Genomic DNA, 27,284 nt, shown 5'->3' with positions numbered 1-27,284 from the left:
AAATACTACAGAAGACAAAAAAAAAAAAAAAGCCTAGAGCACAGCAAGGTTCAGTGAGAAAAGTGGGGTGGAGGTGGTAAGGATTTGAAATCTTAGTGTGATCAGGCTAAGATAAGCAGACAGTAATTTTTGAGCAAAGACCTGAAGGAGATTAGGGAGCAGGCTGTGCAGACACTTGGAGGAAAGTGATCTCAGGCACAGGGAACAGCCTGTGTTGAGGCCCATGGAGGAGGTCAGCATGGCTGGAGCAGACTGAGTCCCCAGGGATTAGTGGGAAAGAAGACAGCTGGAATCACCCTACAGAGCCTCGTAGGCTTTTACTCAGAGTGAAACTGGGAGCCACTGCAGTCTGTGGTGAAAAGAACCTCATAATTGGACTTGCTTTTTGAGTAATCACTCTGCCTGGTGGATTGAGAAGAGATTACAGGAGACAAGAATAGAAGGAGGAAAAAGTGTAAAACGGCAGCTGCCGTGATATAGGCAAAGCATGACGGTAGCTCAAACCAGAGTGGTAATGCAGAAGGTGATAAAATGTAAATCAGTAAATGTAAATACACTACATATATTTTGAATTAGAGCCAAAAGCATTTACTGACAGACTAGATGAGCAATGTAATAGAGAGGAATCGCTGATGATTTGGGGCCCAAATAACTGGAAGAATAGAATTCCTATCAAAATGAAATGTAACTACCCAGTGCCCCACCGCCAAAAAAAATCTTATTCATTCCTGCCTTGATGGGAGAATATCTGTAAATGCTTTACTACCTGTTGTACATCATATATATTGAAGGAAAGGAGCCATTTATAGCAACATCTGATCCTGGCCAAAAGAAGGTACCAGCTTTTAAACCTTGATACATTGCGGTCAGCCAGATCTATAAGAAAAAGTTTAAGGTAAGTGGAAGTCAAGAGAATAATTAGTTTGGTTAGAAATGCTGCCATTTATTAGAAACTGAATAATATTAAAAATTGCAAAACATAACTATTATATTCATTTAAATTAAACTGTCTTTGTAGCAGTTAAAAAAAAGTAATTATCCAAGGATTCACCTCAAAAATAAAAAAGATGGTAAGGTAATAAGAAAGATCATTTTTTCAATTTGGTAGAATTATACAGTTCCTCCTTCCTTTTTAAGGAAATATAAAACAGAAAGAGGAAAAAAATTAACTGATAATCTTTCTGAGTAACTTCCAGCTTGCTATGTTTATAATACAACATCCATCCAAGTTTCAACAGAAGGCCAGTTAGGTGAACCATCAGAGAGATTTAAAAGATATAAATTACAATTATAAATATAAATTAAGTTACAATCTTTGGAAATTAGAAAGATAATGTAAAACTCAAAGTGGAGAGAGAAGAGTGATCTGCTGTCACATTGGGAAACGGAGGTTACTCTGGTGCAATAATCAGAATATTACATACCGGTTGCCCCAGCCACCAAGCTGGGTCATTTTTCTCTTTTGAAGAAAGTGAAAAATTCTTGTTAAGGTTCACATCATACATATTATTGTCAATGATGCCATGTGATTCTGGATATAATCCCTAAAATGATAATTTCAAAAAAATATTTAAGATAAGTAAGAATAAAACATATTTAAATAGCATAGATCTATAACTTGGAAAGATGTCATATATTTTTAAATATAAAACCCTTGGATCTGAAACCAAATAGCAAATATATATTATAGTTCCACCATGATCCATAGCAGCAAATGAATGACATTAGGCAGATGGTTTGTGTTGATGGTGTTAATATAACTCTTGTGTAATTAGCAACTGTTAGTTTTCTGTATTACAATAATGATCAGCCACTGGTTATACTGACAATAAAAACAAGAAATTTGCCACATGAAAGCTTTAAAGTATCAAATATCCTGGCTAAATAGGTTTAAGTATGCTACCAACACTTTAGAAGGGAGATTGTCAAGTCTCCATCCATTGTCCCTTCCCTCCATCCTTCAGTCCTATCACACATATTCATTCAAACATTCCACACATTTTCACTGAATGCCTATGATATTCCATGCAGTTGTTAACTACTTCTAGGGAGATTTTAGGGCCATTATTTTAGAACATCACTATATATAGATGTGTGTGTGTGTGTGTGTGTGTGTGTGTGTGTGTGTGTGTGTGTGTGTGTATGTATATATAAATACATGGAGACATACATATACACAATAAATTAATAGCATTTATATATCCCTTATTTACATATACACACATATGTTTATATATACTATGCAAAGTGTATTTATGTATATATGTATATAGTCAATTCTTATTATTTGCAGTAATTATGTTCTATAAAATTGCAGTATACACTGAATTAGTGAATACTGAACCATAGCTCTTCCGGGAAGTGCAGGGTTAGGTCCCTGTGAGCTTCTTTGTCTACTGATCAATAGATTACATTGTTTTATGTATGTTTCTGTTTAAAGATACTTTATTTAATATATGTTGTTGGTTCACCTTAACTCATGCCTGAATGAAGCTTACCCAATACATATCTTCTCCATAAGGTACATTGCAGCCTGCTTGTCCCTAGAACACTAGAGAGCACTTCAGCAGTACCCTGGAGGCCATTTAAGGTCCTCACTTTGTTAGGCCTCAGCTGCAAACATGTGAGCTGGGCAACTCGAATGTTTAGGTAAATCAGCAAATATGGAACCTGCATATTTATACATAAATATGTATAAATACTCATATATACATATATGTAAATCATATATATACAGATATATATGATTTACATATACACAAATCAATATGTACACACACATATTCATGTAATTACTTAAGGGTTAAATATTAAATATTGTAGTTATTGTTCCCTCTAAAAGATGAAATGCAAAGTAGTAAAGACTCAATATCCTTTGGCAATAAAGGCTGAGACAGAGGACTCCTTCAGATATGTTCCAAATCTATAAATATTTAAAAACTTGACTTTCCTTTGAGTTAATTTTGGTCATTTCATTTAGTCTTCTTATACATTGAGAATTCACTTGCTTTACCTACTCTATCTAAAGAGATAAAGCTGGTATGAAGGTATAAATTCATTAATGAAACAGAAGCCATTCCCAAGTAAAATATAATGAAAATACTAGGAAAAAAAGACATTTCCCACATCAAAGTGGCTGTCCCCATACAGGGCCTACCATTCCCAGAAGATCTTCAGATAAGCAGAGACTAATCAAAAGATCAGAGGAGAATGGTATTTCTCACATCCAAGAGGTTGTCCTGACCTGTCACAAAGGTGAATTAGCATAGTGCTGAGACACTTATTCCCAATTAATACCTTACAGCACTGGATTGGCCTTATCCTGAGACACTCCTTTCCAGCCTGACATAGACCAAGAACTGCTACCACATGTGCTTGTGAATTGCATGGCATAGGGCTCAGCCAAATCCTGCCTAAGCATGTCTGGCATGGGCAATTACCTGTGCAGGGTCTGTCAGCCTACCCACCAAGCCAAACACTTACCGTGACAATGGTGTAATGATTTGGGAAGGTTTTGGTTGGATAGACAGGTCTCAGGTATTTTGAATGAATTCCACATGTTTCTGTAACAAAGTATGGGAAGAAATTAACAAGTCTCCTGCTCAGAAGTTTTTTGGATAACTAAAAATCTGAATTTAAAAGTTCCCAGAAAAATAGAAATTTAACTAAAAAAGGATTGAAGATGAAAAGAGACTGAAATTCTGATGCCTAAATTTCCTCCATTCCAAGGAATGTTAATTTTTAGGAGAGGAGTGAGTTAAATGAAGGGTCTGCAGAATTTTTCTGTGAAAAGTCAGATAATAAATATGTTAGGTTTTGCAAGTCCACATGAAAGTCTCTGTTGCAACAATTCAACTCTGCTATTGAGGCCCCAAAGCATCCATAGACAATATGTAAACACAGGAGCATGTTTACATTTTATTGACTGTGTTCCAATAAAATTTTATTTATGGACATTGAAATCTGAAATTTGCATAATTTTTATATGTCACAAAGTATTCTTTTCTTTTTATCCCAACCTTTCAAGAATATAAAAGAACTCTTATAATTTAGTAGGCCATACAAAAACAGGCAGAGTGTGCCAGATTTGGCCCATGGTCCACAGGTTGATGACCACTAAACTAAATGTACCCTAAATTATACACTGCCAGCTTTTTATGCTTTTGCCACTCCCTTCTTTCTGACCCAGGTCATCAAAATAAAAATTTCTGTATAACATTTATTTCTCAGCTAATAGTTCCTCTATGTAAAGTACCTAATATAACAAAAGTCAACACAACTACAAGATAATTGAAAAAGGATTTAACTTATGGAAGTGGGTAAGCCCGTGTCATGTACTAATGTTTACAAAATGAACTAACTTCACCACTTATTTTTTTTCAGGGCAGTTTCCTTTTGATCGGTGGTTTCCCATGACCTGTTTTCCACAAAGCATTGCATTAATTTTTCTTTCAGTTGTTCTGCTGTTTTCAGTTTGTGCCATAACTGTGCTTAACAAGGTCACAACCACTAGAGCATATTGCTATTTCCTCTGCAGCAGTGAAGTACAAGAAATTTTCAAAATGAATATCCTGACAATTCTAATTCTAAAAGAAAGTTTCACCATTATAGATTCTAAACAAAAAGTGAAAATTATTATTGTCCAAAAAGTAACAAATTTTGCAGTTGGAAATCATTAATGTTTTCTCAAATAGCCTTAGAACTGGTCTCCTTCCCAGCCTTTAGTTCAGTGTTTCCAATATGATCCAGCTTTTTCCTCCTTCAAAATCTTCCTGGGCCCCATATAAAACCAAGTCTACTAAACAGAACTCTGGTAGGGATGTCAGGGTTGGTGGGGGGAGAGACTAGGTGGAAGAAAAGGAGCTTAAAAAAATCTACATTTTTAATCTCAAGTAGTTCAGAAATACTTAAGTTTGAGACTTGCTCTAGAGCTTGACTCACAAGATATAATTAAAGACTAAAATAACCTGCTTTTCTTTTTTAATCAATACCACCCATAAGGAAGCATCTTCTTCAACCAGGACAAGACACATTTAATATTCCTAAGAAGTCATATGATAAGAAAATGAAATGAGATCTAATCTCCTTATATAATTAAAAGTTTAAACAGAGGGAAAAAAATACAATAAACAGATTCTGTTTATTGTAAATAAAGTCAGTTTCTGTTATTATTTCCTTGAAACATGGGTGGCACAGTCAACTCTTAAATGCTTACAGGCAGAGAGGATAAAAACAAAAGCAAAAACAAAAACAAAGCTACAGTAATATGAAAACATGAGCTCAGAGAAAGCAAGAGCTTCTAACATTATTTCTTCTAGATCTTACTGATCTAAAAGAAAACAGTAAGAGTAGTTGTTTCTGCAGAGAAAAACTTGGAAGAACAGGAAAAAAGTTAATTTTGTTGGTTGTTTACTATTTGCCCTTTAATACTGTAAAATTTTTATCATTTGCATATTCTACTCCTTAAAAAAACATACTTTGAAAAAGAAAGTATCACCCCCCAAAATCTGAAAATATAAATGGAATAAACATATATCCATAGTAACTAGAAACTAGGAATAGAACTAAATGGATAAGTAGCTAAAACATCTGAAGAATATACAGATGTAGCAAAAGCAGTACCATGAGGGAAGTTTATAGCAATGAACACCTACATTAAAAAAGAACACATTTTAAATAAACAACCTAACTTTACAACTCAAGGAAATAGAAAAATAACAAATTAAACCCAAAGTTAGCAGATGTAAGGAAACAATAAAGATTATAGCAGAAATATATGAACAAAGAATAGAAAAACAATTTTAAAAACAAAAAAATAAAGATTTTTTTAAAGATAAAATTGACAAACCTTTAGCTAGACTAAGAAAAAAAGAAAGAAGTCTCAAATCAATAAAATTGGAAACTAAAGAGCAGAAATTACAACCAACTCCATAGAAATAAAAAGAATTAGGAAAGAATACTATAAACACTTATACCCCATAAAAGGACAACCTAAAAGAATGGATAAATTCCTAGAAACATCAATCCACTAAAATTGATTCATGAAGAAATAGCAAGTCTGAACAGACCTATAAGTATTTAGAAAATTGAATCAGTAAGCAAACACCTTCCAACAAAGAAAAGCTCATGACCAGATGTCTTCACAGGTAAATTCTACAAACATTTAAATAATTAGTGCCAATTGTTCTAAAGCTTTTAAAAATTGAAGAAAAGGGAATACTTCCAAACTCATATTATAAAATCAGCATTACCCTGACACCAAAGCCAGACAAATATACCACAAGAAAAGAAAACTACAGGCCAATAACCCTAATGAACAAATATCTAAAAAACTTCAACCAAAATACTAGCAAACTGCATTCAACAACCCTTAAAAAAAATCATACACAAGAGAGGCTTAAAGATGGAAGCATGAGAAGTGAGACAGAAACCTCCTCCCAAAAAACACATACAATATGAAAATACAGCAAATACAACTAATCTTTAAAGAGTGACAGGAAAGAAGACTGTAACAGACTGCCTACATATGGGGAAAAGAGATGACCTTATGGAAAAGGTAAAGTAGCAAAGCTGAAATCTGGCAGGACCCTAGACCTTCCCCCAACACAGCTCACCATCAAGAGGAAGAGAAATGGAGTGGGGAGGGAGTAGAGGCCTAAGACTGCTAAACACACAGCCCTGGAGATCTGCTCTGGGAGCATGAACCTACGTTATATGGTGCTCTGAAGATTAGTGGGATTGGAAAGCTAACACAGACAGAATACTTGGAAAGACTGAGATTCTAGCCACTTGTGGAGAAAGGTACCCACAACCAGCCGCTGTGGGGCAAAAGAAAGGCATGCACTTTGAAAGACTTCCCAGTAGTGAGAGGGCTGCTAAAGGGGCAAGGATTTCATAGAGCTTACTGCTCAGGAGAAAGGACAGGTGGACAAAATAGTCCCAGTGCATGCAGCCCAGATTGGGAACTTTCAGGAGCTTCACATGCTCCGTCCCCCTGGCTGGCAATGCAATGCAGCCCCGAGGCACCCCCCAATGATACACAGCCTCCTGCTCCTTCCTCCTGGCCAGCACCAGTGCGAAAAACTGCTGTCCTTGCCATTGTGCCAGGCCAATCAGATGGCAGCACTGCCTACAGCAGCTACAGGGGCATAGCATAGAAGCTCCTCCCTGCACATTCAGCCCACTGGCCCTGGCAGTGGAGGCAGGCACTGCAGCCGGAAAGCAGGAAAGAGTTATTTCCTTCTGGCAGACACAAGGATCAATCATCTGGGATGCCTGCCATTGCTCCAGATGCTGAGCAGCTCTAGAGAGTAGAGCTTCTGGGCACTAGAGGGCATCACCACACAAAGTTATTGTTCCATATTATTCATTACAAATATGAAATGTCAGAAGAACCTGGTACAAACCAAAGTCCCACAAACATGAGAAAGAGGGCCAACTGAAACTGAAATCATCAATCTTCCTCATAAGGATTTCAAAATAAAAATCATACACATGCTCATGGAGCTACAGAAAACTATTCAAGACCTCAGGGAGGAATTCAAGAAAGAGAAAGAAACTTTGAAAAATACAGTTTCCAAAATGAAACATACAATGGGGGGAATTAAAGGCAGATTAGGAGACAGTAAATGAAATAGAAATTAGAGAACAGAAAAACAAAGAAGCTGAGGCACAGAGACAAAAAAAGATCTCTAGGAATGAAAGAATATTAAGAGAACTGTGTGACAAATCCAAATGGAACAATATTCATATTATAGTGTTACCAGAAGGAGAAGAGAGAGAAAAAGAAATAGAAAGTGTCTTTGATTAAATAATTGCTGAGAATTTCCTGAATCTGTGAAGGAAATTGTCTTTCAGGCCATGGAAGTGCACAGATCTCCCAACACAAGGGACTCTAGGAAGACAATACCAAGGCATACAATAATTAAAATGGCAAAGATCAAGGACAAGGACAGACTATTAAAAGCAGCCAGAGAAAAAAAAGATGACCTATGAAGGAAAGTCCATTGGGTTTTTCAGCACAAAACTTACAGGCCAGAAGGGAGTGGCATGATATATTTAATGCAATGAGACAGAGGGGCCTCAAACCAAGAATAACATATTTGACAAGACTGTTATTTAAATTTGAAGCAGGGATTAAACAATTTCCAGATAAGCAAAAGTTGAGAGAATTTACCTCTCAAAACCCATCTCTGCAGTGTATTTTTGAGGGGCTGCTATATATGGAAGTGTTCCTAAGGCTAAATAGCTGTCACCAGAGAGAGAAAATAAAACCACAGTAAAGGAGGTAGACCAATTAATTACTAAACAAATGCAAAATTAAATTAACTACCCCTAAAGTCAGTCAAGAGGCACACAAAGAGTACAGAATATGACACCTAATATATAAAGAATGGAGTAGGAAGAAAAAGAAGGGAGAAAAAAAACCTTTAGATTGTATTTGAAATAGCATACTAAGTGTTAAATTAGACTGTTAGATAGTAAAGAACCTACCCTTGAGCCTTTGGTAACCACAAATCAAAAGCCTGCAATGGCAATAAGTACTTATCTATAGATAACAACCCTAAATGTAACTGGATTGAATGCAAAAATCAAAAGATATAGAATAAATGAATGGATAAAAAAGCAAGACCCATCTATATGCTGCCTAAAAGAGACTCACTGCAAACCCAAAGACATGCACAGACAAAAAGTGAAGGGATAGAAGATATTTCATGCAAATAGTAAGGAAATAAAGCAGGAGTTGCAGTACTTGTATCAGACAAAATAGACTTCAAAACAAAGAAAGTAACAAGAGACAAGGACATTACATAATGATAAAGGAATCACTCCAACAAGGGAATAAAACCATTAAAAATATCTACACCAAAAATAAGAGCATTGAATACATGAAACAAATACTAACAGAATTAAAGGGGGAAACAATGCAATGCATTCATCATTTTAGGAGACTTCAACATGCCACTCACTCCAAGGACAGATCAACCAGACAGAAAATAAATAAGGCGACAGAGGCACTGAACAACACAGTAGACCAGATGGACCTAACAGACATCTACAGAACTCTCCACCCAAAGCAGCAGGATATACATTCTTCTCAAGTGCACATGGAACATTTTCAAGAATAGATCATATACTAGGCCACAAAAAGAGCCTCAGGAAATTCAGAAAGGTTGAATTTGTACCAACAAGCTCCTCAGACCACAAAGATATGAAACCAGAAATAAATTACACAAAGAAAATGAAAAATCCTACAAATACATGGTAGCTTCACAACATGCTCCTAAATAACCAATGGATCAATGAACAAATAAAAACAGACATCAAGCAATATTGAAAGACAAATGAAAACAACAATTCAACACTGCAAAATTGTGGGATACAGCAAAGGGCATGCTTCGAGGGAAGTATTTTTGAAATAATGGCTTACCTCAAAAAAGAAAAACAATTCCAAATGAACAAAGTAAACTCACAATTAATGAAACTGGAAAAAAAATAAGAAATGAGCCACAAAGTCAGTAGAAGGAGGGACATAAAAAAGATCAGAGCACAAATAAATAAAGTTGAGAAGAATAAAACAGTAGAAAGAATCAATGAAACCAGGAGCTGGTTCTTTGAGAAAATCTAAAAAATAGATAATGTCCTAGCCAGACTTGTTGAAAAAAAAAAAGTGTCTACACACAAACAGAATCAGAAATGAGAAAGGAAAAATCACTACAGACACCACAGAAATACAAAGAATTATTAGAGAATACTATGAAAAAATAAATGATAACAAATTGGATAATCTAGAAAAATACAACCTTCCAAGACAGACCCAGGAAGAAACAGAAAATCTGAAAAGACCAATTACCAGCAATGAATTTGAATTGGTAATCAACAGACTACCTAAGAACAAAACTCCTGGACCTGATGGCTTCACTGCTGAATTTTATCAAACATTTAGTGAAGACCTAATACCCATCCTCCTTAAAGTTTTCCAAAAAGTAGAAGAGGAGGGAATACTTCCAAACTCATTCTATGAGGCCAATAGCACTCCAATACCAAAAGTAGTCAAAGACAACACACAAAAAAGAAAATTACATACCAAAACCCCTGATGAACACAGATGCAAAAATACTCAACAAAATATTAGCACCAAATTCGGAAATACATCAAAAAGATCATCCACCATGATGAAGTAGGTTTATTCTAGGGCTTCAAGATGGCACAATATTAAAAAATCCATCAACATCATATACCACATCAAAAAGGACAAAAATCACACAATCCCCATAGATGCTGAAAGAACATTTGACAAAATTCAACATCCATTCATGATAAAAACTTTCAACAAAATGGGTATAGAGGGCAAGTACCTGAACATAATAAAGGCCACATATGACAAACACACAACCAACATTACACTTAACAGTAAAAGCTGAAAGCTTTTCCTTTAAGATTGGGAACAAGACAAGGATGCCCACTCTCCCCACTTTTATTCAACATACTACTGGAAGTACTAGTCATGGCAATCAGACAACACAAAGAAATAAAAGGCATTCATATTGGTAAGGAAGAAATTAAACTGTCACTGTTTGCAGATGACATGACATTGTACATAAAAATCCCTAAAGAATCCACTCCAAAACTACTAGAACTAATAACTGAATTCAGCAAAGTTACAGGATACAAAATCAATATACAGAAATCTGCTGCATTCCTATATACTAACAATCAACTACCAGAAAAAAAAAATCAGGAAAACAATTTCATTCACAATTGCATCAGAAAGAATAAAATACCTAGGAATAAATCATATGAAGGAGGTAAAAGACTATACCCTGAAAACTACAAGACACTCATGAGAGAAATTAAGTAAGACACCAATAAATGGAAATCCATCCCATGCTCATGGATAGGAAGAATTAATATTGTCAAAATAGGCATCCTGCCTAAAGCAATCTACAGATTTAATGCAATCCCTATCAAAATACCAATAGCATTCTTCAATTAACTAGAGAAAGTAATTCTAAAATTCATATGGAACCACAAAAAACCCTGAATAGCCAAAGCAATCCTGAGAAGGAAGAATAAAGCTGGGGGGATTATTCTCCTCGACTTCAAGCTCTACTACAAAGCCACAGTAATCAAGACAATTTGGTACTGGCAAAAGAACAGACCCATAGACCAATGGAACAGACTAGAGAGCCCTGATATAAACCCATGCATATATGGTCAATTAATAGACGATAAAGGAGCCATGGATATACAATGGGGAAATGACAGCCTCTTCAACAACTGATGTTGGCAAAACCAGGGAGCTAAATGCAAGAGAATGAAACTGGATTATTGTCTGACCCCATACACAAAAGTAAATTCGAAATGGATCAAAGACCTGAATATAAGTCATGAAATCATAAAATTCTTAGAAGAAAACATAGGCAAAAATTTCCTGAACATAAACATGAGCAACTTTTTCCTCAACGCATCTCCTTGGGCAAGGGAAACAAAAGGAAAAATGAACAAACAGGACTACATGAAACTAAAAAGTTTCTGTACAGCAAAGGACACAATTAGCGAACAAAAAGGCATCCTACAGTATGGGAGAATATATTCATAAACAACATATCTGACAAAGGATTAACATTCTAAATATATAAAGACCTCACAGGCCTCAACACCCAAAAAGCAAATAACCCAATTAAAAAATGGGTGGAGGATATGAACATACACTTCTCTAAAGAATAAATTCAGATGGCTAACAGGCACATGAAAAGATGCTCCACATTGGTAATTACCAGGGAATTGTAAATTAAAATCACAATGAGATATCACCTCACAACAGGATGGCCAACAACAAGAAGTCAAGGACCAAGAAATGCTGGTGAGAATGTAAACTCTCTGGTGGGAATGTAATTTAGTTCAACCATGTGGAAAGCAATATGGAGGTTCCTCAAAAAACTAAAAATGGAAATACCATTTGGCCCAGTAATTCCACTCCTAGGAATTTACCTGAAGAAAACAAGATCCTTGATTCAAAAAGACAGATGCACCCCTATGTTTATTACAGCACTATTTACAAAAGCGAAGATATGGAAGCAACCTAAGTGCCCATCAGTAGATGAATGGATAAAGAATATGTGGTACATATACACAATGGAATATTATTCAGCCTTAAGAAGAAAACAAATCCTACCATTTGCAACAACATGGATGGAGCTAGAGGGTATTAGGCTCAGTGAAATAAGCCAGGCAGAGAAAGACAAGTACCAAATGCTTTCACTCATATGTGGAGTATAACAACAAAGCAAAACTGAAGGAACAAAACAGCAGCAAACTCGCAGACTCCAAGAAGGAACTAGTGGTGGAGAGGAAAGGAGAAGAGGATTGATGGGCATTATGATTGACACACATGGTGTGTGTGTGTGAAGGTCACAAGGAAGATAGAGTAGCACAGAGAAGACATGTAGTGACCCTGTGGCATCTTAATATGCTGATGGACAGTGACTACATTGGGGTGGGGGGACTGGATAATATGTGTGAATGTAGTAACCACAATGTTGCTCATGTGAAACCTTCATAAGAACATATATTAGTGATACCTTAACGACAAAAAAATCATACACTATGACCAAGTAGGATTTATCTCTAGGGTGCAATGATGGTTCAGCATACAAAAATCAATTAATGTGATACAGCAGATTAACAGACTGCAAGATAAAAATCATATGATCATTTCAATAGATACATAAAAACCATTTAATGAAATCCAATAGTCTTTCACCATAAAAGCTTTTGACAAACTAGGGATAGAGAGAAATTACCTCAACATAATAAGTAGACCATATATGGAAACCCCCAGCTAACATCATACTCAATTGTTGAAAAACTGAGAATTTCTCCACTAAGATTAGGAACAAGGCAAGGATGCCCACTCTCGTCTCTTTAACATAGTATGCGATGTCCTACCAGAAAAATTAGCAAGAAAAAATAGTTATCCAAATTAGATAAGAGACAACAAAATTGTCCCTGTTTACAAATAATATGATATGTATAGAAAACCCTGGAGATTCAACATACACAAAAAAGGTTGTAAAAACTAATAAACAAATTCAGTAAAGAGGCAGGATTCAAAATTATTATACAAACATTAGTTGTGTTTCATACACTAGTCATGAAATGTGAAAAGGAAATTAGGAAAACAATCCATTTTACCATAGCATCACTAAGAATAAAATACTTAGAAATAAATTTAACTGAAGAAGTGAAAGATTTGTACACTGAAAACTATAAAACTTTGATGAAACAAATGGAAAGATATCCATGTTCATGGGTTGAAAGACTTCATATTGTTAAAATCTCCCATTATCGAAAAAGATTTACAGATTCAATGTGATATCCAACAAAATCCCCATGGTCTTTTTTTTTGCAGAAATAGAAAAAACAGTACTAAAATTCATATAGAATCACAAAAGTATCTGACTAACCAAAACAATCTTTAAAAAAAAAAAAACTAGAGGCATTACACTTCCTGGTTTCAAATATATTACAAAGCCATAGTGATTAAAACAGTATGGTGCTGGTATAAAAGTAAACATGTAGACCAATGGAACACAATAGAAAACCTAGAAAATCTATATGGTCAACTGATCTTGAAGAAGTATGGCAAGAACACACAATGGGAAAAGAATAGTGTCTTCAACAAATGGTGCTGGGAAAATTGGATATCCACATGCAAAAAATGAAATTAGACCCTTATCATACACCATAAATAAAAACCAGCTCAACAAGAGGTACAGACTAAAATGTAAGAATAGAAAGTGCAAAAATCCTAGAAGAAAACTTAGGGAAAAGTAACAATATTGGTCTTAGTAATGACTTCATAGATATGACAACAAAACCACAGGTAGTGGAACTACATCAAACTGAAAAGCTTCTGCACAGCAAAGAAAAACATAAATGGAATAAAAAGGCAACCCATGGAATGGGAGAACATATTTGCAAACTATATATCTGGTAAGTGTGTGATTTCTAAAATATATAATGAAATCCTACAGCTCGATAGAACAAAACAAACCTAATGACTCAGTTAAAAAAATGGTCTAAGGATTTGAATAGATATTTCTCAGGTGAACACATACGAATGGCCAACAAGTATTAAAAAAGATGATCAACATCACTAAACATCAGGGAAATGCAAATAAAAACTACAGTGAGATATTTTGCCTTACACTTATTAGGACGACTACTATCAAAAACAAATGTCAGCAAGGATATGGAGAAATTGCAACCCTTGTACACTGCTGATGACAATACAAAATAGTGTAGCTACATGGAAAACAGTACAGACATTCCTCAGATAAGTAAAAATACAGCTACCATATGATCTAACAATTTCACCTCTGTATATTTGAAAGAACTGAGAACATGATCTGGAGGAGATATTACATTCTTATAGTAAACACAGCAGTATTCACTATGGCCAACATATGGAAACAAGCTAAATATCCATCAGTAGATAAATGGATTTTTTCTAAGTAGTATACACACACACACACACACACACACACACACAGGAACTTTATTCAGCCTTAAAGTAGGAAATCCTACAGATAGATGAACCTTGAAGACGTTTGAGTGAAATAAGTCTGTCACAAAAGACACATACTGCATGATTCTGTTTACAGGGTCAAAATGCTTTCTGAATAATTTTAAAAATACTTTAAACCTTAGAAAGGGGAAAGCTATCAATGACCCACTATTTCACTGGTGTCATTTCCAACTCTCAATGGAATGAACCAATTAAATGATTCCACTTCAAAAGGGGTTCAGCCTGGATAGCTTAATTCCCTTTTGGGCACAGGATTTTATAGCCAGAGTATCAAGGAAAATGCAGATAAGGAGATAGAAACTGAGTGGTGATAATTAACTTTCCAGGCTAAAATAACTCAGCAGTAGGTGACACGTCCTGAATTTGGAGCCAGTTTTGTCAGAGCCACAAATTCTCAATCTCTTTGCTGAAGATCTGCCTCACAGTGAGTGAGAGGCTGACAAAGCAGCTTGTGTTGCAGAGGGAAGTAGTTTATCTTTCCACAGTCATGGAATTTAGAGCTTGAACTAACAGTAGAAATCTTTAGAGCTAACCCTTTCGTTTTACAAATGAGGAGAGGAAAGGCCTTTAAAAGGAGAGGTAACTGATTTCCTCAGGCTCAAACAGTTATTTTTGAATAATTTGGACAAAAATAAAAACAAGAAACTGTTAGAAAGACAGATATGGGTAGGTGAAGGGAGAATAAAGCCAGTAAAGCCCACTGAAAGGGATTCAAAGAGTTAACCAGATAAAACCAGAGAGCCAGAAAAGAGAGAGTTAACTAGTTGGCGTTTTAAAGTCCAGGAGTTACACTTGGAATGTCCAGACACTTCCCAGATAAGAAGCTTCTAAGCACAGACACTCCTAGATAATGAAAATATCAGAAGACAAGCACAGATATCATCAGAGTGCACCCCATGTCTTTTTTTTTTTGTTATCAATTAGACCAGGCCTCCACGGCTAAAGATTGTCAGTCAAGGACTTCTCTGTCCTGCCAAAAACCCCATAAAAGAATCCGCACAGAGAGTAGCCTGCCTTTGTCTCCCTCGACTCTGGCCAGCTCTTTCCGTGGAGTGCATTCAAATAAAACTCTTATTCTGTTTCGCTCCTGTTATCTCTGCCTTTCAATTCTTTGTCACAGTAGGGACAAGAATCAAGGAGAATAAACTCAACCCATAACAAAAACCAGTAAAATTTTCATAAAGTTTGAGGACCTTGGAGGCAAAAGAGGGCCTGGTGGAAGGGAGAAGAAAGATAACCGCAGGGGAGCTGACCCTCTGGTTCTAACTGTTCTGGATACTTCCTGGCTGAGTACTCATTTCTCTTACAGATGATAATAAAAACAATATTTACAGTAAGAGCTTAAAATCATCCATTTTAATGTATATATGCTCACATTACTCCCATCAGGTAGGAAGTGACCATTTTATAAATGCAGAGGTGAGGTAACTTGCCTGAGATCTCACAGCTCATAAATGGTGGAGCCAGGTTCCAGGCAGTTTGATTCCAGAATGGGATTTTTCACCTACTGGAGTGTTGGTATATGCTGGCCCTGCCCTATCTGCTCAGCTCCTGCAGGATCCTATCCCTGCTGGTCATATTCACCTTGCAAAGACCCAGACCCAGGTCTGACAAGTACCACATTTGAGACAGTATGCATGAACAGATTTGCATAGGACAGAAGTTATATTCAAATACAAAACAAATCAAAAGAAACAAATAAGGGAAGGGGCCAAGAAGTGGGAAACTAGATATCATGGGATAAAGTCATCAGGATTCATAGATGACGCATGACAAACCAGTAATGTTAAAGGTCAGAAAAAAAGGCACACCATCTAACAACTAAGTGGGTGTCTTTGCATATCTCCCATTGTAGAAGACTTACTCAGTTTATTAATACTAGGCATTAGAGTACCCCATGTCTGTAAATATTCAGCTCTAAATCCATCCATGGAAAACAAAATAACTGGTGGCAGGTCAAATCTGAAAACAGAAAACCAAATATTAGTCTTTTCTTTTGATTGTTAGAAAAAGGATACTTTTCTGTTACTTGCAATGCTCTAAATTAGAAAGTACTTAGAAAGTACAGCAAGAAAACTTCTGGGTCAAGTTTTCCTTTCTCTTTTTAAAAAGTGTAATCTCCCTTAACAATCAATACTTCTAGTATACTAGTAATTCCTAATTAGTATTAGTCATGTGTCAGCTTCATTCTTTACTAGCTATTGAACTCTAAGCAGTTACTCAACCTCACAAAACTCACCCAGTACTTTGAAATCATTACAACATAGCACATTGGTATCATTGCCTTTCCACAAATGTATTTAGTGTTTTACAGTGCCAAGTCTACATGGAGCTAATTAATTACAGTATTACAAGGTCAGCAGCATGCAAGCGGAGCATTAACAAAACATCATCATAAATGGGGTTCTGTACTGCTCACCCTTCATGATCCTGGCTTTGGCTCAGGAGCCAAGAGTAATGATAACCGAATTCAAGATTCAACCTCAAAAATTAAAGAAGTTAGAATTATTCTTCCATCTCTTGAAAATAATTATGACATGGAGTTCAGAAATCCCATAGCTTAGGAGATGTTTTATTATTCTGAAGTTCTACTTTTTTTTAATGCTTAATTCTAATATCTCAGGATATTCATATTAACCTCAGAAGCATCACAATCTCTTTTTAGATCAGCATTTAAGTTAAAATGATGAAGGTGATGTTTGGGTTATAGCCAGAGACTGTCTTTTCCTCATTCAATATTCTTTTCACTTTTAAATTTATATATATATTTTATATACACACACACACACACAAAACTTCACAGATGTATAATTTGTTAAATTTTTCCTAATTGAACTCCACTGTGTAGCCATCACCCAGATCAAGAAACAGAATACTGCCTGCGCTCTGGAAGCCTCCCATGTGCTCTCTTGCAGGTAGTAACTTTCACCAACCACATCCCCACCAAGGGTGATTAGTATCTTGACTTCTAACAGCATAGATTTGTTGTGCTTACTTCTGTACTGGTATTTGTGTGCAGACAGAACCAGATAGTATGCATTCTGTCGTGCCTGGCTTATTTTGTTTATATAATGTTTGAGATTTATCTACATCGTTGCATGTAGTCGTGGATCATTCATTCTCACAGCTGTCTAGTATGCAGTGAATGGGTAAACCACAACTTTTTCATTCTATTGTTGGGTACTTATGTATTTTCCAGTTCATGGCTATCATGAATAGAAACTACGAACACAGTAGATTTGTTTTAAATTCTAAATGCAGTGCATGCAAGTGAGTATGTGAAGACATTATTTTCAACTCTGTGCTTAAGCAGTCTCATAGCTAAGTTTTTGAACAAAACATTTTGCTAAGAAGTGGCTTAGAGTTAAGTCTTTAAAAATTGTGACAAGCAACCACTATGATTATAAAAAAAAATTCTGAATGTTGATACCAGCTAAAAAATGAGAAAAATGTTTTTTTCAATGTGCCTGAGTAACACTAGAAAAAGAAAACCAGTGTAGCCATCTAATTCCACATTGTAAAAGACAGTGTGAGGAGCATCTGGAGGACAAGTTTATTTGTCTTCCCAGGATATGAATTCATCATAGAATAACTTGTTTTAACAAATATTTGAGTCAGGCATTGGGCTAGATACTGAGAACAAAGGTATGCAGGAACTACAGCTCTTATCTAGGGGAAGAAATGGAAAAGTAAACAGGAGGGGTTAAGGGCTAGATTTGAATACAGAGTGCTATTCAATTACATTCAGCTTTTTGCAGGGTGAGAGCAGGCTCTCCAGGGGGTAAGGCATGTGAACTGAGCCTTAAAGAACAAAGAGAAATAACATGAAAAGAGAATGGCACCAATGTTCTACTCAGGGAAAATACACTGTGCAAAAGGCCATGTGCAAGAGACAATACACAAAATAGCTTTTACGGGTCTCAAAAAACATTGGGCTAAGCAAAGACAAAGAACAGACACAAGGGAATGTTTGGTGTGATTCCATTGACATGAAACTCTAAAACAAGAATCTGTGATTTTAGAAATCATAACATGAAGGATGGAAGTACTCTATAACCTGGAAATATTTTCTATCTGTGGGTTTCACAGGTTTCTGAATTTCCAAATCTCATTATAGTGTACAAATAAGTGTGAACATTTCAATATGTGTGAGTTGTACTTCAAAAACAGACATGCTATCCACACACATTTTTTAAAAATGAAATAATGCTCTTTAAATAGGCCTCTACCAATTCTTCCTATAGTCGGGTGTTCTTCTCTCCTTCTTCTACCTCATCATCTTCCTCCCACCACTTGTGCAGGAGGTGAGGGCAGAGGGGGCAACTGGAGAGAAAATCCATCCTGACTAGAAGGTGATGTGGGACATGTTTTCAGGGCTGGGCTCAGTCCAGAAGTCCTTGTAAATGTGTGGAGCAGGTGCATGGGAGGGGTGGGCTGGGGGGCATCACCCACCGGTTCATCACCCATGCCCACGTGACAAAGTCCTCCTCATCCATCCCTCAGGGTCTACCTTTCACTGTGAGGCCTTCCAGGGACAAATCTCTTCCCCTAAGGTGCTAGGATGTTACAGAAAAAGAGTTCTGCCTGGAGTAATTTAAATCTAAATTCTATCCCTGACCATAGAACCTTGGGAATGTTAGTAATTAATACTTCAACAGATATTTTCAAGTCATTGTTGTAAGACATGAATATCCTACATTAATATAAAAGGGCTTTGTAAAACAATAAAGCAAACAAAAGTCTGTTTGAGTTTGAAGCCATAAGGAAATCTTTGTCAGTACCAGATGAGACTGGCTATGATGGAGATAGGGAAGACATCATACTATTATTTCCTTTGTATGTGTTACAAATTTATCATACAGTTTTAAAAATTCTAAACAAAATATAAAAGTAACTAGCTGGTCTCTTGCACAAATCTTTTTTAAATGTAAATAAAGTGAAGGAAATTCATCCTTGCCTCTCAACTACATTTCATGTGCCATGTGTTACAGAAAGATAAAAATCCCCTTATTGTTCTCACCCTTCTGGACACTGAGACTGCTGGGCTGCGCCACACACTTCTTCCACCCATGGGGTTTCTCCTGAAAAGCATAAGATCAAAATCTTTAGACTGTTGCACCACAGCTAGAAAAGAGAGACAAATGTTCAATGGACGTGATTTTTTCAAACACTTCATTTATGCTACTCCAGTGACCAAATTCTTCCAGAATGTGTTAAGTGCTATTTCATGTGCTTGCAAGGTCAATGCCTCTGTGATTTACAAGATCAGTAATCTACACCAAACCGAACAAATCTTTATGATCTTAACTAAAAAATTCTTTACTTCATGGATGTTTATATTTCTGTTTATAAGATATTCCAGCAATTCCAGGAAAAGAGACAAATAGACAAGACATGCCTCTTGATGGAAGAAAAAACACCATCTGTGCAGTGTACTTGTAGAATAAATTAATAGATAAATTAGATCTGAATCTCAATGTTCCTCTGATTCTAACAACCAGTTTTCAGTAAATACAGGGGATGACAAATGGCATAAGTCAGTAAAACCTGTACTGGAAAACTCCACAGGATAAATGACTCCATTTCTTCTTTGGCATGTAAATTGCAAGAGAAAAAAAGAGGAAGGGAGAACCAACTTTTAAAGGTCTTGAAATATATCAACCACTTGCAGTGTATGGAATCTATTTGGATTCTACCTCAAACAATCATTTAAAAAATGTTATGAAACAGAAAAATTAGAATAGTATTGGATATTTGACAATAAATAATCATTGATCATATTTTTAGATAATTAATGGTATTGTAATTTTGTTAATTATTTATCTTTTTAGATACATGCCAAAAATATTTATGGATGAATGATATTAACTGTAGAATTTGCTTCAAAATAGTCTAAAATTTGGGGAGAGGTGTTTAGGGGAATAAAGAGTATATTTTTTAAGAAAAAAAAGAAATCAAAACTTAAAAATGAGCAAAAGTAGGACTGATCACTAAATTCATTTTAATGTCATGCTGGGAATTATCTAAAAAACCCACTTGTGGATTATCTAGTGATGCAGGAGTATATAACTTCATCTAGCTTATTCTTTACCATTTACCATTTTATAACTCAGTAAAGGTAGCAATTAATTTTTAGAAAACTGTTAGCAAATAAGTTGTCCTGTAGAAATGCAAATTATTTCTGTCCCACCAAAAGTTTAGTGGTTTCATTCCAACATTCTTTCTATCCTATATATGCTCCATGTCTTACATTCTCTTTGAGCCAGCTTAAAATTGCAGTTGTTAATCTCATTAATGAGTTAATAAATATTTGACATGTTCACTTCACATTACACAAGAGTGATGTTTATATCATTTTGAAAATTATACTTGGCCAGTACAAGTCGAGACTGGCTATGATGGACATAGGGAAGACAACATACTATTATTTCCTTTGTATGTGTTAGAAATTTATCATCAAGTTTTAAAAATTCTAAACAAAATATAAAAGTAACTAGCTAGTCCCCTGCACAAAAATTATCCAAATCCCCTCAAACTACTGTCTGAAAACAAAATTTTTGGCAAAAAATTATTTAATGTCTTTAAGTATAAAGTGTAGTTAAAGAGAAATACATTTTATTTAAAAAATAAACTGACATGATTAAATTAACTCCAATAAAGAAACTGATTTAGCAATAATGATAAAATTCAACACTGTGTACAGCTATTACTTCTGTGTCTGTTAAATTCAAGCAATATTGTGCAATAAATTCAGCGGGAAAGCTTACCATATGACCTGAAGATCAGTCTTGAGATTAAACAGTTAAGAGGTATACAATTAGGGTAGAGGGCAGAATATACGGGTCAGAGTCAATATGGTCAGTAAACTTATGAGAAATAAGCAAACAAGAAACCACATTTATCTGTGAATTTAAAGGGGTTTTTAATAATACAATATTCACTATTAAATACCAAGAAATTACTTTTTAAAAATAGAGCTACCATTTCAGAATTTTATTTTTCTTTCTGATTGCCCTTTTTTAGCTGATTTTCCATTATATTCTGTATAAAAACAGATTCCTCTATTAGTGCAAATCCTATTTTCTACTAAGGCATTACAGTTAATAATGTTTCCACTATAACCCTTTCCTCTTATTTAAAGAAAATAAGAATTCAATATAATATCTTTTCTTGGTCTCAAAATAATAAATGTGGAAGTTAGCTTTATTTTGAGTGTGAAAGAGGGGTTGATAGCTTGAAGCAATTAAATTGCTATGTGTGTGCGTACATTTTTTATAACTATCATCAGATGTTCAGAAGAACTGGTGATTTAAAAAAATCTACATCACTCATAAAGTGGCAAGCAGATACAGTCAGGAGTTCATAACCTGGATTCTCGTCAGCTCTGCATTTACAACCTGAAGGCTCTTAAACAGTAATTTAACCATTCAGGTCACAGTTGTTTCAGTAGTAACTCTGGTTTAACTAACTGATATTTGGGCCAGATAACCTCTTTCATGATGTTTTAACTTTAACCATCCAATGTCTCAAACCACAAGTATATCTAAGATAGTCTTTGGGCTGAAAAAATATCAAATTAATATGGAACTTTAAACTTTCTCTTCTTTTCTATACTATCTATGCTATATGAGCTCCTTTCCTCTATAGTGGACAAACTGTGAACACATATGGTCTTTCTTCCATACGGACTAGCTAGAGATTCTCTAACTTATTTTGATTTTTGCAGCCTAGGCCAGCTCTAGGTCACTGAACTCACAGGGGCCAAAGAGTCAATATTCCCTGCTTACCTTGACAAACACTCCTATAGTCAGTACAGCAGTCTTTCCTCTGCAAACAGTCATCTGAACAAGAACAAAGGCTGGCTTCTAGTCTGGACTCCCCACAACGAAATTTATTGCATGTCCATATTCGAGCTGTAAAATTACACATTTCCATTCTCAACATTTGTTTCAAGTATCCAATACCAAAAATTTAACTTGTGTGCATTTCTCTCTGCATTATTGTACAGTACAATTCTTGGTTTATCTACATTAATAAATGAAACACATAATACAAAAAAGGGGTAATCCACCATTTTTCTTCATTTGGCATGGATGGCAGAGAGAAATGCAGCTTTATAAGCTACAGCTCTGGTCCCCCTAGCAGGTACACCTCTGAGTTTAGAGACACTCTGAACACTGGTCCTATCCCTGCCCAGGGGCAAGGGCTACTGACGGTGAAGAAACACTAACACTGAGTGATTGTTGCCACCCAAGTGCACCTTTGCACAGCCTTTTCTAAGGACAAGCAGCAATGAAGAGGCAGTGACAACAGAAGTAACAGGAGCACAGTCAGGTCTGCAGGAATGTAGTAGGCAGGCCAGGGTACTTCCCAGCTGAGAGTGTCAGAAGGGGAAGAGAGAGCAGCTCCCCACGACACCTCTGGTGCTCTCCCAGGCCTTGTACTTAGTGTTAAGATTGGTGTAAATAAATCCTCAGGCTGGACTGAGGCTGCTTCCACGTGCCACCTGCTAAGAAGCAGTGGCTAACATCAACATCAGCCCTGTGCTTAAACAGTATGTTGGATAGGTGACTGTGTGCTTCCATTGGACATGGAGTTCTTCATTCCCCATTATTTATTTTTTACTTAGAAAGAAAAGATTTTTGGAGATTAAATAAAAGCAATCTTATCTATACTAGGTTATCTGCTCCATCTGGCCCTTTTCACAGATGATAATATAAGGAGCTCTATGTTCTGTTCTTCAATGTTCAAACCACTAGGTCCCCCAACCTTCCCTGATTTCTTAAAATTTAAACATTGCAAATGATCTCTTCCACCTAGAAAATGGTATTTCTCAAGTTGTGTTCTGTGGAGTATTGGCACCAGTGTCACCAAGAATCACTAGCTTTCCAAGTAAGTCTTACACACCCTGAAATTTGAGAACCACTATAAATGAAGCAAAATTAGATGATTAACATAAGCCATAGTAAAACTCCACTGAAGCTTAAATAAATTAAACCAAATTAATTAAACTCCATTAGAACCTCAATTATGTAAAGCATGGACTCTGCACTTAGCACTGTAAACTGGGAGAGTATAACAGTCAATCCTGTATATAAGGTGGTAGGAGTTGAAATGCACCCCCTGAGCCCCAAATATTGAAGTCCTAACCCCCATAACTGTGAATGCAACCTTGCGTAGAAAAGGATCTTTGCAGATAATCAAGGTAAAATGAGATTAGGATGGGCCCGAATCCAGTGTGACCAGTATTTTTATAAAAAGGGGGAAATTTGGACACAGACACATACAGAGGGAAGACTGTGAAGATACAGGGAGAATGCAATGTGAGATGAAAGAAGAGTGCCAATGATTGCCAGCAACTCACTAGAAGCTAGGAGAGAGGCATAGAACAGCTTCTCCCTCATAGCCCTCAGAAGAAACCAACTCTGCAGACATCTAGATCTTGGATTTCTAGCCTCCAGAGCTGAGAAAGTGAATTTTGTTGTTTAATTAAGCTGTCCATTTTGTGGTAGTGTCTGTGGCAGCCATAGCAAACTAATACACAAGGTGTAGAGGTGGGCATCTGGACATACATCAATGAGAGGACAACTAACATTCTAATAAACTTATTTTCTGAATACATACTTGGTTCCACACAGGTGTCTTCAAAATCCCAGCAGCAGTCACCTCGGTCTTTGCAACCCACATCACACCAGCAGCCCTCTAGTCCGCTATATGAAGAATCAAAGCATTTCTTCCTGCAGCTGCCTGTAGAGTGAAGGAAATAAGGAAACCAATGCTTAGCTGTTATCTGGTACCTCATTGCTAGATGGCATAAGCACAGAAGTGCTTAGCACAGAGTAGGACAGACAAATAGATTATTTATATTGTGCTGTATGATTCATCAGTGCAAAGTGATAAGTAATGAGTATTTTTTCCCTAGGACTCCAGAGATCCAAGACTCAGAGACACTGAGCACCATTAGGTGAGGGTAGGAGACACAAGCAGAGGCTAAATATTGTGAAATTAGTTGAAAGTGTGGATATGGAGCAGCGACTACCCATCCCATGTCCCACACCCTAATAGAAGGCTCATAATCTGGAAGAATTTAGGAGGGGTGGCTTTTCCTCACAGAGACAGCAGACACAAAGGATAGTTATGATGAGGGAAGACAAACAAGTCTTAATCTTACATTGGAACAGGTGGTTACCATACATTTGAAGATAGCAGGATACATCCGACATGAAAGACAAAGACCAACACAAACAAGAAAAAAAGAAAAACTTGGTGGAAAAGAAACAATGCAGGGAGAAGAAGAGTTACACACACACACACACACACACACACACACACACAACTAATATTGAGATCCTCAGGAAAGAAGAAATTGAATCCATGGAATAAGAAAGTTATAATTTAAAAAATGAGAAATAACATTGTGTAGTCTTGGAAATACAAATGAGAGCAGTAATAAAACTTTGAATAGAGGGGTGTGGTAGGCATAATTATGGTTCCAAAAATCCATGTCCTAATCCCCAAGGCTGTGAATATGTCGCCTTGTGTGGCAAAGGGATTTTGCAGCTGTAATGAAGGCTACTATTTAGATGACCTTAAAACAGGGCAGTTGTACCTAAAAGTGAAAAGAAAAAAAATGGAGATGATATTATTAAAGAAATCATACTATAAAATTTCCCAGAAGTGCAGAGCATAAATTTTTTCTTCAAATTTGCCCCCTAAATTTCCTAAAATTCACACCAAAGGATCAAAAGAGAGAGAGAGAGATCTTTCAAGTTTCCAGAGAAAGATTAGAACCAAACTCTACAGGTTCACTAGTCAGAATGGTATCAAAGTTCTTGAAAACAACACTGGAACTGAAAGACAGGAAAATAGTATCTTCAGATTTCTTGAGAAAATATTTTCATCTTAGAATTCAATACCTAACCAAACTGTAAGTCCAGGGAAAGGAAATCCTGGGGCAAAATACCTCTTAAAAACTGAAATCGGCCAAAGGGAGAAATGAAGCTTAAAACTCATTTATTGCTTACAAACTGCAGGCTGGGCCCTTCTCTCTCTCCTGCTCCAGCAGCACCACAACAGGTGCTCCCTTCTCCTCTCCGGTACAGATAAGCCCTGTTGTCTCGGTAATTACCCACTGATATGGAGACTGAACTTCTCTCCACCCCTGAATGATGCAAATGCACTAAAGCCATACTCTCTCCACCCTTGAGCACCTGTTGATATGCATATGTACTAAAGCCAGCCGTGATCTTCTGGAAATATTGCAATTTTACCCACACAAACTATCATATGTTAGGTTAGGATGACGATGTTTTTAGATAGGTATGAATTCCAATCATGTACCTCATGAATCCTATTTTAGGAAGTTGCTGAAAAATGTTCTTTAGCAAAATGAAGTAAAATTAAAAAAGAGATCCAAAAAATATGAGGTTCAACACAATGGAGAGGCTGGGGAAACACCAACCATACACCAAACAAAACAAGAGAGCAACTAACACAGATTGGAACAGGAGGAGAGAGAAAAGAAAATTAAAATAAAAGGTATCAATCTACACCCAACTTTACAGTGTCAAAAATGAGAGTCAGTTAATGCCACGGGTTGGTGAAGATGCATGGTAAAAGTGGGTAGGTTGTGGCAGCCATTCTCGACAGCAGTCTAGGACTATTTATGCAAGTTAAAAATTTAAACCTCATATATGACCATAAGAGACCCTACAGAATTTATGTGGTGTTAAGGAACTAAAGTCAACCTGGTATTCAGCACTCAGAGGGCATAGGTCAAATGGCATACTGGTTACTTGCCAAAGAGCATTACATAGTCAATAGATAAACACATAAGAAGATGCATGCATAACAGTTTAGATGAATCTTAAAAACTGTTTCATGATAAAGTAAAAAAAGAAGTTTATATACCATTTACATAAAAGACGTTTACCTATTCATTTAGGTACTTGGCTTCCAGGACACAACAACCACTTAGCTTTCCTCCCACATTCCTGGCCACTCCTTCTTAGTCTTCTGTGATTTCTTTTCCCCCTTCAGCTTCCTAATCCTTTAAGGTTAGTGTCAATTAGTCACATTGTTTTAAATCTCACATGATTCTAATAATTACCACATTGTATGTCTACCCAGAACTTCCTCTCTAAAGCCAGCCTCATATACTCAACTACCTTCTTGACTTTTCCACTTGGACATCTAGTAGATATTTCAAATTTAACATGTCCAAAAATGAGCTCCTGATTTCCTCCCAAAACCAGATCCTCCTACAGTGTTCCTCATCTTAGTTATAGAAATTCCATATTTCCTCATGTTCATGCCAAAAAATCTGAGGTCATTCTTGACTCCTCTCTTTCTTACTCCTTATCCAATCTATCAATAAAATCCATCTACCACATCAAAAGCAATACAGAATCCAAATAGTTCTCACCAGTTGCAATGCTCCCACCATGGTTCAAGACATAAAGCCTATCGAGATTATTGTAATAATTTCCTAATTTATTTGTCTGCTTCTCTTGGCTGCACTCCACCAGTTATTCATAACACAGCAGACTGAGTGGTCATGCTGAAGAGCAAACAACAGTATGTCATTCCCCCACTCAGCATCTCCAATCCAGGTAAAAGCCAGACCATTCTTTGACTTCCCAACCCATCTCTGATCTGGCTTCCCTTTGGCTGATTTCATTTTATGACTATC

At 36.2% G+C, this 27,284-nt stretch overlaps 1 protein-coding gene across 1 annotated transcript in view; it reads right to left on the bottom strand.

Moving 5' to 3' along the window:
• ENPP3 (ectonucleotide pyrophosphatase/phosphodiesterase 3) overlaps positions 1-27,284 on the bottom strand; it is a 67,713-nt gene that overhangs the window by 34,997 nt on the left and 5,432 nt on the right. The window contains exons 3-9 of the mRNA XM_017679155.3: positions 24,218-24,340; positions 22,381-22,506; positions 19,614-19,674; positions 16,458-16,555; positions 3,484-3,563; positions 1,425-1,544; positions 767-876 (exon numbers count right to left, since the gene is read on the bottom strand). Coding sequence (XP_017534644.1) covers positions 767-876; positions 1,425-1,544; positions 3,484-3,563; positions 16,458-16,555; positions 19,614-19,674; positions 22,381-22,506; positions 24,218-24,340 — 718 coding nt within the window. The remainder of the gene's footprint in view (positions 1-766; positions 877-1,424; positions 1,545-3,483; positions 3,564-16,457; positions 16,556-19,613; positions 19,675-22,380; positions 22,507-24,217; positions 24,341-27,284) is intronic.

Source organism: Manis javanica, chromosome 13 (assembly GCF_040802235.1).
Source record: "Manis javanica isolate MJ-LG chromosome 13, MJ_LKY, whole genome shotgun sequence".
NCBI lineage: Eukaryota > Metazoa > Chordata > Mammalia > Pholidota > Manidae > Manis > Manis javanica.
This window is presented reverse-complemented; position numbering and strand designations above follow the sequence as displayed.